The 14,621-nt window shown below is 34.1% G+C and overlaps 1 protein-coding gene across 2 annotated transcripts in view; it reads right to left on the bottom strand.

The window, feature by feature from the left end:
• The window catches only part of LOC115882066, a 146,699-nt gene that overhangs the window by 87,506 nt on the left and 44,572 nt on the right, over positions 1–14,621 (bottom strand). For both annotated transcript variants that reach the window (XM_030899893.1, XM_030899900.1), the window contains exons 2-3: positions 13,036–13,168; positions 4,687–4,846 (exon numbers count right to left, since the gene is read on the bottom strand). In XM_030899893.1, the coding sequence (XP_030755753.1) occupies positions 4,687–4,846; positions 13,036–13,157 (282 nt within the window). In that variant the 5' untranslated portion in view covers positions 13,158–13,168. The remainder of the gene's footprint in view (positions 1–4,686; positions 4,847–13,035; positions 13,169–14,621) is intronic.

The following is a 14,621-nucleotide window of genomic DNA, read 5'->3' as shown; positions in this document are numbered from 1 at the left end:
ATAATTTTTTTAACTTCTCAGAAATATATGAACATTTTAAAAGACGTGTTTTGATCTCCATTGATTTTTTACTAGAATGTAGAATGTATGGGAGGGGATTAATCATCGCAACGTTACCCAAACCTCATGGCACGAATGGTTGTCATCTCGGCGCATGCGATGAGGTGTCCTGATGTTTCCCCATTTCCCATAGAATATGCATCGCCGTATATTCCGACAGTATCCTGTTAAAAACTCCGTGACAATCCAAAGATTGTTCTTACTTAAATCAAGGAAAATCTTTGATTTTTGTCGGTCGTAATTTCTGAGAAATTTTTGAAAATGAGTGTCTTAGACCGTTGGAAGATTACGATTAAAGGTTACGGATGGAGTCTTCCAGGTTTTTGAGTTTCGCTTTAAGTTGGTTTCCACTTGGAAATCTTTCATTGGGAACGGTTCTGGTCCAGTTAGTGGAGTGTTCGCTCTTTTCCTAGCTAGATCGTTTGCCTTTTCATTGTCTTCTATCCCTTGGGGAGGGGGGCACCCAGAATACGAGGACTTTGTTTGCCTACTTTGTTCTGCTTCTCTAGACATTCTTTGATCAACTTCAAATTGATGATTACTGAGTTGATCGCTTTCAATCGCATAACATAAAATATCTATTTATTGTTTCCGATAGTTCCCGTCTAAGATAAGGTCTTACGATAGCGTAGATTTCTGCGTAGTTTTTTTGTTTAGCCCAAATACTCCTATACCTGTTCCTGCTTTTGTTTTGGAAGCATCAGTTTACCATGTTATGGTATGGTCTTTTGCTTTCTGCAATCCTACAGGGACGTGTTTCTGAAAAATTGTAAATTCTTGGCATGCCATCCACTGGGACTTAGAGGAGTGAAATTTTCCTTTTGAGGGTGTTCCAAGCTCCTAAGCTAACAATTCTCCCAGTACTGTTTCCGTCAATGACCATTCTAATTATTGTCGTATTGTCATATCTACCGACGACAATGTGCAGTGGTGTTAAGTCTGGAATGACCTTTATTGCTGCTGTTGGGCATGTTCTGATAACTCCTGTAATGCAGATACATGACATTCTCTACACTTTGCACAGGTTTTGCCTTGCTTGTATTTGTTGTTACTCTTCTTTTGTGTACCAAGCAACTGGTCCATAGATAATCATGTGTCTTACTATCATCCAGCGCATCCTTATATATCCTTACACATCCAGCGCAAAATGTTAGGGACATAGCCCTATCTATTCCCGCCAGTCTTCTTGCATATCGTGAGAGCCTTTGTGGCTTTGCTGTAATGTTCTTAATATACCTGTCCCATAGAAGTTTACTCTCCAGGGTTATTCCCAGATATTTGACTTTTTGTAATGGCACTATCTCTTTCTAGTTGGATTCTTTTCAGTTGTCTGAGTTGATGCTCACCCCGGCGACAGTTCTGCACCATTTCTCAGTGATATGGAGTCCTCTTTGGATAATATCACACAGGTTGACTTCATGTTTCCTCTGAGCGATATGCATAACCTATGCAGTGTATTCCCGCTAGAGTTATAATTTGTCTAGTAGTTCATCCACTACCAAACTCCACAGTAGGGTGGAGATTACTCCACCAGTGATTTTTTACTAGCTGATGCATGTGACGAACCTAGTTTGGGATTTAATTTCATCTGCTACTGAAATGAAATCTCCGCTAATTTAATTTTATATTAGGTCTTAAGGGAAACTACAGTATACCATAAAACTATAAAAAATGGAGAAACATTGCGAATATTTTATAATATTTTAAGATAAACATATTCCCAACTGTTATAATAATTAAAGTTTATGATCAAAAAAGTACTTTAAACTTTTTGATAATAAATTTTATATACCCTCTTCAATCTCAAATTCCAGAGAAAGTAAAAAATTCGCTTTCTTTCGTAATTACGAAGGCAATCCGCTCATCATCCATTACAATGTGGGAATTATACCATTAAGTTCGAATTGAAAAACACGAACTGAATTGTTCTCTCTTCGAAATGTTATAATTTCGTGAGAAATTCCCGTTCAATTTCGTCACAAAATTAACGTTAGTTTACTTTTATTTTTAATAGAATTTGTTATTAATATATGTATGTATTGTATGAAATAGCATAGTTCCACTCAGTATTACTCATCTTTGTTTGATGCCACCGTATGGTTGAAAAATATAATATACATTCTACACTAGGTATAATATACATACACTGATGAAAATGTTAAATCAGTTACCTTTCTTATATTTATGTCAAATATAGAATAAAAAATACATAACTAAGCAGAGGCGCCGGCTTTTAAAAAAGCGTCGTGGCTGCTCATCAGGAATTGGTGTAACAAATTTCGAGTTTGTTACATTTGTTGTATTATATTGCATTTCTTGCATAATGTGGTATATAACAAATATAACACCAACTTGCTTCATATTTTGCAATTATATAGCTATGGATATCAATTTCTGAAAGATTAATTGTACTTATACTTATCAAAATTATTTAAGGGCAGTTGAGCCAAACAACACTTAAATGCAAAAAAAACTTTTTTGTCAAAGTTAAAGTGTTATTTTTTTATTGTTACTCCTATTTTTGTATTTTTTTTATCAAACTTTATATATGTATAAATATTAATAATTTATTACTGTATAAAAACTAGATATAAGCATCAACTTTAATTCATAAACTCAATTTTTTATAAACTTTAGTATATGGCTTTTTTACCTTAACATTCTGTACAATAATTTCGTGAGCAAATTTTCCTAAAACATTATTTCTCAGTTAGAACCATGCTTTTGGCAGGAGGTTAGAGCCGTTAGAGGTCGCGAATCGGTACCAGCTTCATTAAATGAACTTCCCTTGGTCGTTGAAGAAGAATTGGAAAACATAACAAAATATGATATTTGCAGCACTTGGCAATATAAACTGACGTCTACAGGCAACTATAACAGCCAGGGGAGGCAATAACGAGTGTAAGTAATCTGTGTAAGTTCACACAGAAAGCTATGCGATGAGACGCGTTGCGTTTATTTTAAACTCATAAGCTTTAGTGAGGGTGTTCAAAAAGCGCGCGAGTTCGCGCGATGTGTTGCTATACTATGCAATTACTGGCCTCCATTCACGCAGTTGTGCAGCTCTGAACTGTTCAAGAACGCGATACTCTCACTCCATTCAATTGAGTAATAAAGTTCAGAACTGTTCCGCGCCATGTGGAGGCACCAGGCTATCGGCGCACAGCTCCTTTCAGAACCGTTCTGAGCAGCCCAGGGCGTAAAGCTCTGGAACTTGAAATTCGCGAATGGAGGACAGCAATTGCGATATTGCGCGTCGGTTTGATTTTCAAACATGTTTGTTTTTAATCGCCCGCGTCTTTAGATCGCTCAAAATGCAGAAGTCACTGTACGAAGCCACGGTGGCCGATTTACGTTATAAAAATAATATTACGGTGCAACCTCAACAGATTCAAACAAACGAAGCTGTTGGAACACCATTGGTTTTGCCTTCTTATTCTTCAGACACAAACCACTCTTATACAAATATGTAAATGGAGTAATAAACTAAGTAAACAGCATACTAATTAGCATCTATTTTGTTTCGTACCTTAAAGTTACTGCAAGTCGTTCTTCGACACTGATTGGCAACCTCCAATTTGTAGTCGCCTTTTCCAGTCATGGCGCTACACCATTTTCAATATGCCTAAACGTCTCTAATGACATTCGGAAATACTGTCGAAATTTATCAGGGTATCGATTAATTTCATGTATCCATTGACTTTCTTGTTAATCTTTTTAAAAAAACGTATCTTAAAAGCGAATTCTCTAATAATATCAAGTTTTTAGCATCCATGGTGCTTGTTGCACATTAAGCTACCAACTAAATCGTTTTCCATTGCCTTCTGTTTGAACACGATGAAAATATAGCAAGCAATAAAGGCATAGCATTGCATAGCATAGCATCGTCCAACGCTTAATCGTGTGTGAACGTACACTTGGGTACTTTTTACAGGTTTTCTTCTATTTGCTACTGTTGTGTTTTCTTTAATATTGTTAGTTCTGTTATTGTTATTAATGTTTACTAAAACCAACTCTGTACAGCTATGCTTTAGCGTTTTTTTTAATTTGGTTTAATGTATCTAATGCGGCGTTAATAGTATGTCTTAGGACAATAGTCACGAGAGCCACCTGTCATATTAAAAAATAATATCAAAAATTAATGGTTAACATTTTGACAATAAAGGCATTTATTTATTTATTTATTTATAATGATAAATTAAAATAATTGCAAATTATATAAATGATAAATTACAGAATTTCTCGAGATACTCGAGACACTCGAGCTTTTCGTGCCTCGAGATATAAAGAAGACCGAGAAACGTAGTCTAACGAGAGAATACATGTCAGTAACAGATATTGTCTATCATTTTCTCCCAGTTAAATTGTATTTTCTCATTTGATTTTCTTCTTAGGATGTCATCTATCGACTTTCCTCGACAGGCTTTAGATCTTAAACGTAGAGACAAAATTGAACATATTTTTTGGCCGTATAGACAAAATTAAATATATCTTGAGTAAATAATAAACAATGTGGCCAAAAAAATGTTCAATACAAAGCAGGTGTCCCTTTTTAACCTTCAGAAGGATGGATGTTTATTCATTAACTAATATTTTTATAGTTCAAATAAAACCTTATATACTCACTCTAAGGCCTTGATTGTAAGCTTCGGATCCAATTTCTACGTAAGATACAAAAATCCCAGTACCATGTTCTCGACCGCCTCTAATACTGAAGCCCAAAGACGGACCATGGCGGTAGTTCAATCCTGGTGGTGGTAAAAGTCCATGAGAAGGCCTCACCAGCCTAAAAAACGTAAAAGTAGTACTTAATAAATAAATATTTTAATTATTGTTTCTAAGTAATATCCTTCATATACAAGGGTAATATATAGGCACGTCCTCGCTGCGCTGGTAAGAATTTGCGTCGAGTAAACTGTTAACTATGTAAACTATCCATTTTTTACGCAAACCTGCCACGAGACAAGCCGAGTGGGATCATAGTGAAAGGAAGCCAAACACATATTAAATTGCAATTCAATATAACAAACGATGGCCAAATAATAACGCATACAGTAATAAATTTTTGTATCTTTAATATGGTATTCGGTCTTTAACATGGTATTCATCGTCGGTTTTCCCCCTTTTGGCTGTTTTCCCCTTTATCCCTTACACGACGTTTTTTACATAATACGTTTTTTAATGTTTTTAGAACAAAATGTTAAATAGAAAAGTTATTGGTAAGGTTAAGAAGCACATTTTAACATTACTATAGAGTATACAGGGTACTTCAAAAAAGTGTTACGGATATAACATATTTTCTAATGGGAATACACTATTTTTTATTTTATTATTGGGTTATACATACGTACAATTCGGTAACTTTTCTTTTTTTTTGATATTATATATCTAAAATTAATAGATGTTGTAATAATTCTATTTGTTTAAAGAAATGTTGGATTTCGGTAGGGTAAAAATTATCAGTGACGCAAAATTTGTAAATTCTATCAGAAAAAATGATAATACATACAGTGTACGATTTAAAAATTTGAGATTACTTAATTTTAAACAGTCGAAATTTATAAATCAGACCTAATATCTCGCAGTAGGGCGAGCCTACCAAAAACACGTCTAGACTTTCGAGCTTTCTTTGATCGGCCGTTGAAAAATCCATCGACAGGGGACGGATAGCAACGAGGCTCTGTAGGTTGATTCGCGAGGCTCTCGCGAGACTCGTCCACACAGCGAATTTGGAATGTCTCGCGCTCGTCTCCATAGGTCTGGACGCACCATCGTATCGCTGATCGCCATTCGCAAATATATTCCAGATACGTATAGTGAACAAGTTCGCAACGTTAAATAATTTTGATATTTAATTTTTATCGTGATGGCTTTTTATGAAAGTGTATACATAGAATTAATTGCATTAATTTGCAATAGCACCTCGAACCCACAGTTTCGTTATGGAGCCAGATTAAACCAATCAGAATGAGTATTATGTTACCGTAAAAGCCCGAATATTGGTTAAACGTAGAGTTGCCCACGTAGGAGCCCGAAATATACCAAAAAGTGGGTCAGTTTCGGTTAAGTTTAGATTAGGTCTATATTTTTATTAATTCAAAACCAACTAAAACCTAATTCTACTCTAACCTAAACTCACCCCTTCTTTTGTATATTTCCGGCTATTATCTGGGTATTCCTAGGTTTAACTAATATTCGAACTTACGGTGTATTTATTGAGGGCCCATAAATTTAAATTCGCCATACAACAAAATTTCACCAATTTTCTCAATAAAAATTAAAAGTTATAAATCATACTATTTTTATAGAAATGATGGAATAAGGGTGAACAGGGTGCCGGTAGACCAAGAAGATACTTGGAATGTAAGTGTTAATTTATACTCGAATTGAGTTGCTTCGCAGTATAGACATATTTTGAACCCTTACTGTGCATAGTTACTGTAGATAAAAATAAATTAAAATATAGTTGGCTCCAAAGATAATTTAGTTTGCAGCTTCCTTTCATCATACCTAATAAAAAAACCGTGACAACCACTACTTATAGTATGTACCTACATATGTATTTTTAAAAATCATTATGAGATTTAAGTATAAAAAGGTGCCCATAATGTGAGTAGCAGTATTGACGGGTTTTTGTTATGAGTAAAATAAGCAGCAAAATATATTATCGATTGCAGCAACTATGTATACCTAGTTTACATTCAGTATGTCCAATTAACATTTTCTACCATTATATTTTGATAGTTGAGTTTTTGAAATTATTTATTAGCTTCTTAAACAAAACAGACCCATAATAATTAAAATCTTTTTCATCCAAGGCTTTCAAGAATTATGAAGTAATCTCACGTCAATTTTTTTTAAATTATTGCATGCCTTAAGTATTTGCAAAGTCAACAAAAATATTTCTTTGCATACCTTGCAATTAATATATTTGGTCTAATTTATCAGTTCTGCATCATATCCGAAATTCAGATTGTGTGTGACACAACAAAGAGTCAACTTGCAACGTGAAAGACAAGAAAAATGGCAAGTAAAAAAAATGTAAAGTTTTAATTACTAATTACACAGTCCTTCCCTTGAGTTCTTCTGCCTAAAATCTATATTGCCTCCCTAAGATTTTAAATATAAATGATTGAAACTCATAACAAGTTTACCACAATTTAACCTTAAGATAATTATTTAATTATTAAATCCATAATTATACCGTATGATCGAAAAAACGGCGTCCAGTTGGCTTGGAAATGACGATCGATGACACATTTCCCATATAATTTTACATATAAAATGACAGCGATCGTCATTTCATAGCCATCGCTGACGCCGTTTTTTATTCGATCATACGGTATTAAATGTAACACTTACGAAGTTAATAAATATTAACTATTTCTATTTAATCATTTAATAATTATTCTGATAAAAACACGCTTGATTTTTTATTTTAGAAATCATACAGGCTATAGTCATTAATATGACTATATTAACAATACTTAAATTAAAATTTATTTGAAGGAATGCTACTTGAAGTATTAACTCGGAATAATTATTAAAAACTGCTCATCGCGTTATCGATGTCGGCGTCTTGTCACTGTTGTCTGGTTGATTAGCCGTTTAGGTTAATTAGGTGCCTATAATGTGATTTCAGATAATGCAGATTTTAATGTGCCATTTGTGGATTTTTTATTAGAATTTTTTTTACATATTTGGTATACTCTATGAAGTGCTCATGTCCATTTTTCAATTATTAAAGTGCCTATTTAGATGCATTTAAAGTTAATTAATTAGTGTATAGTAATTGAATTATGGGTTTGTTTATATTTTATGAAATGTATTTTTTTCTATTAAAATAAACATAGCTTTACTTACAAAATCACTAGCTAGCCATTTTTAAATACAGGGTGTTAATTAAGTAGTATCTGGCTAACTTCAGGAGGTGATTCTTTGAGTGTTTTTAATGTAAAAAGTTAATTTAAACATGTGTCCGGAAATGCATAATTTTAAAGATACAGGGTGTGAAGATGTTTCCTAATAGACATTTTTTTATTAATATCTCAAAATCCGTTGGCCGATTTTATTGAAATTTCGCCGTGTTGTGAACTTTGATAAGTTAGCACTAATTAAATGATAATAATTATTATTTACAACAATATTCAAACGATAAAAACTTATCAACTTATCCCAATAAATATTTGACAACGCCTTGGATTCATTTGTTTTAACGCCTGTTGGCGGTGGAAACCATGCAAGCTTTTTCTTTGTACTAAGTTGTTAATTAAAAAAATAATAATCATATAAAAAAATATGGTAATTAGTCTAAATATATTATTTATGTGATTCTGCTCTTTCTCGTATAATTTGCCCCTTACGGAAATAGTTAGATTAAAATAGCCAAACTTCTTTTAAACGCTTACTGCCTGTTGGCCTTAAGGAGGTTGTAATTTATTACTATATTGAGAAATAATATTTTTAAATGGTGTAGTTTAAAATTCAAGAAATTTTAAACTACATTTTTTTAGAAATAGAGTTGTGTGTCTGGAAACGTTCTATTCTTTTTTAATCTTTCTACAGGGTGTCCCAGTTCAAACGAAACAAGGCAATTTAAAGCCATTTCTGGTGTGAAAAGGACAAAACGGTGAAACAAGTCAACTTTATTTTTGAAGGGGAAATAAGATGCGACTATTTTGAAGCCCCTAATACAAACCCCACGCGGGAGTGACATCCACCCTTAAAATCTTAAATGTAATGCGTGGTCGAGTAGCACATCATATGTTAAAGGTTATTAAAGCCTCTTTTCAGCGCCGCGCCGCGCCGTCTCATTTTTGGAGTTTTTGTCACATTTGATCGAATCGGGCTAAAAAATAAACTTTTTATAAATTGATGATGCTTTGATATTTGATTAATTGTACGGGAATCGAAATGGGGTCTAAAATAAGAAATTTAGTTAGTGGTTAAATTTTGCTTAAGGAATAATACACAAAAATTAGTACCCTGCTTGCCCGTATTGATTAAATATTCGAATTGAGCACCCCCTGCTTTCATGCACGAATACAGGTTCTGCTGAAAGCGTTCTCGGACGTGTTGTAATGTTTCGGTTGTTTGGTGTTTGGTTACCGCGCACTCGTGTACAATTCTTTGATGTAATACTTCTACTGTCTCCGGTTGCGTGGCGAATACATTTGTTTTGAGATACCCCCATAAAAAATTCAGCGGAGACAAATCCGGTGATCTAGCTGGCCGTTCAAGAAAGGGTCCCCTTCTTCCGAGGGGTGTCTCACTCGGGTAAAAAATGTACACGTACTGCCAAAATATCCTTCCACTGCTAAGCGACTGCAATTGACTATGTAGAAGACTGCCTATGACTGCCATGTAATTATTATAGGTGACCGGGAAATGTTTCATCAAGATACAGCCGCACACGTACAGCATAATGTGGAGGAGCTCCATCTTGTTGAAACACAATTTGATTTTCTTCATAGTGATCTTCATTCTCAATTATTTGTGTAATGCTGGAATTTATGGCATCTTCTTTTCAACATGTGCTTTTCGGATGAATGTAAATTTTTCATATACGGAACACTAAATCGCCACAAGTGTTTCAAAGCAGAGTACTACTTTTTGTGTTAGGTTATTCATTAAACAAAATCTTGTTGATTTAATCTAAATTTCTTATTTTAGACCCCATTTCGATTCCTGTAAAATTAATCAAATATCAAAGCATCATCAATTTATGAAAAGTTTATTTTCAGCCCGATTCCACCAAATGTGACAAAACTCCAAAAATGAGACCGCGCTGAAAAGAGGCTTTAATAACCTTTAACAAATGATGTGCTACTCGACCACGCATTACGTTTAAGATTTTAAGGGTGGATGTCACCCCCGCGTGGGGTTTGAATTAGGTGCTTCAAAAATAGTCGCATTTTATTTCCCCTTCGAAAATAAAGTTGACGTGTTTAACCGTTTTGTCCTTTTCACATCAGAAATGCCTTTAAATTGCCTTGTTTCGTTTGAACTGTGACACCTTATATAATTAGTGATATTAATTAGTTATTTTTATTAATTATTTTTAATAATAAGTTTTATGACAATTTTTAGTAAATGACGTCTAGAGATCGACCCCAAACTTCCATCGATTGTCGGTTATTGAGAAAGCATGATGAAATAATTTGTGTCGCATACATATTCTAGAGTGGGCCCTATCAATTAATTATTCAAGAAACACGGAAAAACTAAGTGTGCAGACGCGCACAACGAACAACGCAAATTTTTGATGGTAGGGCATTTACAAATTTGCGACAAACGATTAAAGGTTGATATTATATCTCTTTCAAAGGTAACCATGGATGAATTTTAATTGGAAGTATTTTATCACAGTGTCCACTTCATAACTAATAATATTAAAATAAGCTAAATTGGCTAATATACAGGGTGAGTTTTAAATAAGTGCAAATATTTTCAGGGCTGGTAGATCTCGATAAAAGAAACATATTTTCTCTTTACCGTTTTTCAAATAATTCAAAATTAACCGAGTTATTTTACTATGAAAATTTTTAAAAAAATGGTTTTTTTCTTAAATTTTGAGAATTGGATCTTCTCTGGGTTTTCTTTCTTGTAAATTTAATCTACTACTACCTACGTTACTATTTTATCAAGAAATTATGTATTTTAACTAAAAACTAACAAATTTACAATTTTTTTTTTCAAAAAATTCCAAATTTTCAAAAAAAATCGAAAAGCAGAATAAGATCAGGTAGAAGCGGCAGAGAGTCCACGTGTACTTGACGAGTATGTCATTTCATTGGATACTTGCAAATTTGTCGAATTTTAAAAATTATTCAGTGACGCAAAATACCATTTAAAAAATTTGAGATTACTTAATTTTTAAATAGTCGAAATTCGTAAATCAAAGCTAATATTTCGCAGTAGAGCGAGCCTTCAAACACACGTCCAGACTGTGCCGCGAGCTTTCTTTGATCGGCCCTCGCAAAACCGACAGAGAACGGATAGCAACGAGGCTCCGTGGGTTGTAAACACAACCTAACCTAACCCGTCCACACTTAGCAAATTTAGAATGTCTCGCGCTCGTCTCGCTTTCGTCTCGTCAGGTCTGGACGCATCTTTAGGTTTGGACTTATATGGTTAAGGTGTGGTCTGTGCTAAACTATTCCTCATTAATATCATGTAGCTCACATATTATCCGATGTCGAGTAGCTTCGAGCGAAGTGATGCTGCCGGAAATTTTAGAATATTTCAGTCACGGATCGTCGCAGATCGTTTCGGTGTTCTAGCTCTAGCGATCGAGCTTTCTTCGCGGAATTCACCAAAACGACTCTTTTTTCAAGTTCAAAGACCGGACAAATACGTTAGATGGCTTAACGACATCGTCGCTAAGCCATCAAATTAAAAAAATAATGAGAAAATGTTTCGCGTCAGACAAACAGTTAGACGAAAACATTTAACGACATGTCTTAATGCTACGAAAAATCTTTAGCACAAAATTGTAATAACTTATTATATAACACTAATTTATTATGAATATGATATAATTTATAGTATTCTCTCTATTACCTAGTATTTTAGTTTTTGATTTTACAATTCGTACTAGTTTATAAAACTTTAAGATACATTTATTTAATACATGTTTACGTAAAATAATTATGTATGCACTATGTGCGCATATTTCAAGTAGGTCAACCGGCCTACAAGTAAGACGGAGAGTAAAGAAACCAACAAACAACCTGACTTATCTCCATCAAAGGGCAAAAGAGGGAGCGAGAACCTCTCACCTCTTCTCCGGCAGGTAGAGAAAAAAGCCAGGATGGAAAGCCGTCCAACACCTGGAGGCAAGCAGGGACGTATCACCAGCTTTGCCGCTTTGTTGGACAAGTGAAAATGGCGGTGCTGCCAAAGGATTTCCCAGAGGTTGCTCTGACCACCGACCAGCAAACGTCTCTAGAAGAGGCTATACTGGACGAAGTAGTGGCGATCGGATCGCAACACAACGATCTACAAAATGTGGGTCAGCTGCGTTTTGCGGTGATACACTTTCGGGTGGGCATGATCATCATAGATTGTGTATCTCAAGAATCAGCGAATTGGTTGGGGAAATCGCACTTAAGCTTAAAAATTGGCAAGGGCCGGAACTGGTTGCAGTGAAGGGAGAAAACGTCCCTAAAGGAGCGGCCACAACGGTCTTTCTGCCAAGGAGCAAGGGTAAAGACACCACCTACCTGCTGAGCCTTATCCAAGGTCAGAACTTCAATGCTCCAGAACATCGAGTTGGCGAGTTATCAACTCGAGGGAGGAGGGTCATGGTCAGATCCTCACAATAGGAATTGGCCTCAAATTCAAGGAGGCAATAGAGAAAGAGGGACATATCCTCTATTATAGATACGGGAAAACACCGGTATCAGGTCTAAGGAGAGACCAGTATTTTTGTAAAATATTAGTACTGTGTTAAATTTAAACGGCACCTAGCATGTCAGTAGCATTTTCAGAGAGTGTCATTTTCAAGACATTAACGAAAAAAGTTATTTTAAATGTGCATGTAATAATACATATTCAAACAACACTTTAGATTTAGTTTTTTTAGTTTAAGTTTTTTTGGTTTATATAATTTTTTTTAATTTTTACTAAGATCTATGTGATCTGTTTGAAAAAAAAATCAAAAAGAAGTTATTACATTACTAACACCTACAGATGCCTGGGCAATACATTTATTTATATTTTATTAGTTTCAAAAAAAACCTCTCATATTTTTCGTTTTGGGGCTATCGTTTCTTTCACTATAATTTTTACATTGTTAAAGTCAACATGATTATAAAATAATTCCTATTAAAAAAATAACACTTTTGACGACAGATGTAACATTAAATATTCTTCTTTATGTTTGTATACATTCAACATAAATGAAAGCAAGATTTCGTATTTAGCATATAAAACCGCACCTTGTTGCGAGATTTTCTAGGTGTTTATGCTTACCTGACTGTTCGTATTCTATTATTCCTACTACCACAACTTTCGCTGAGTGTATCTGAAGACACAGTCGAACAGGCATACTTATGTTGCTGAACGCCAACGGTGCCATATTCCATAGCTAACATGTTTCCTCAATCTAGAAGTAAACAAAAAGGCATTAGTTAAATAGCTTAAAACTATCCAAGAGTCACTAGAAATTTTAGAAACATGTTTATATACCGGGTGCGTCTCAAAAGTGGCTCACCCCTATAACTTTTTTATTTTTTCAGTTAAAAAAACGAGATTTGGTATGTTAGTATATGACATAAATTAGGATTGATTGACGTATTCAATTGTTTTCGGTCACTTCCTGTTTCACCGGAAATGACTACAACTTTTGATTTTTAAATGGCACCCTCGGTATTTTTTTTACTTTATTCAGTAGAAAATAACACTTTGAATGCGCTGACAACTTATTATTTATATATGTCAACGTTTGACATTTTCGCATATGGTTTATTTGAAATTATAACTTGCGGTTCGTTACGAAAATTTGACTCGAAATACCAAGTGTGTCGTAAAAAAATACTTTTTCCAAATATGCTAATGAACCACCCTTGTTCCATTTGAAAAACTTGGGATATGATTAAAAATACGATTTGAGCATTTTCTAACTGGCCAGGACAAGACACTAAAAGCATTAGACGATCAAATTTATTTTTCCAATGCTCCTTGATTAAGGATTAGTGTTCTTAAAAGTAACCATGGCACTCTAGATTGAATTTTAAAATACGATTTTTTATTAAGCGAGAATGTCAAAAGTTAACATATGATGTGTCATTCTATTCAAAATGTCATTTTATATGGAATAAAGCAAAAAAACACCGAGGGTGCCATTTAAAAATCAAAAGTTGTAGTCATTTCCGGTGAAATATTTGATACTAACATACCAAATCTCGTTTTTTTTATCTGAAAAATTAAAAAAAGTTATAGGGGTTATAGCCACTTTTGAGACGCACCCGGTATAGATAGCAAAGAAAATAATGGAATCGGTCCATGATTTTTGCAATGAATATTGCTGTTTTATAACTAACGTAAAGTTGTATACGAGGGAAGTCTTAAAGAAACATAAAACGTCAACGGTTTTTATAGACGTATATGTTTTAAAAAACTAAATTGTTATCTCGAATAGTTGCATTTAATTATTTTAATTTAATTAATAGTTTTTTTTTTCTCTTTGTTCTTTGTGTTTTTTTGCTTCCGACGACGCGCGACGGGGAGAGATATACTTTCCGAAACGTTAAGCATTGTTTTGTCCGTTAGGCAAATTGGTTTATTAGTAAACCACTGCTGACAATTAGTCTCCGTTGAATTAACGCAGTAGTGTTTACAAAAAATAACTGTTTTATTTTGTAGGTTTTCTTAGAGTGGCCAAATATCCATAGGACTTTTTTGAATAAATTATTTCTAATTAATCTTTTATTGAGTTTTCATCTTCTTTTTCATTAGGTCCATGCCCTGTGATTAATGTGATTATACTATAATCACATTACTGTCATTCATGTACAGGGTAGCTCGAATTCGACGCTCATCATTGGGATTTCGGAAAC

The sequence above is a fragment of the Sitophilus oryzae genome, unplaced genomic scaffold (genome assembly GCF_002938485.1).
Source record: "Sitophilus oryzae breed Bouriz unplaced genomic scaffold, Soryzae_2.0 scaffold_1111_pilon_pilon, whole genome shotgun sequence".
In the NCBI taxonomy this organism is placed as follows: Eukaryota; Metazoa; Arthropoda; class Insecta; order Coleoptera; family Curculionidae; genus Sitophilus; species Sitophilus oryzae.
The sequence above is the reverse complement of the archived record's forward strand: the minus strand, read 5'-3'. Positions and strand labels throughout refer to the sequence as shown.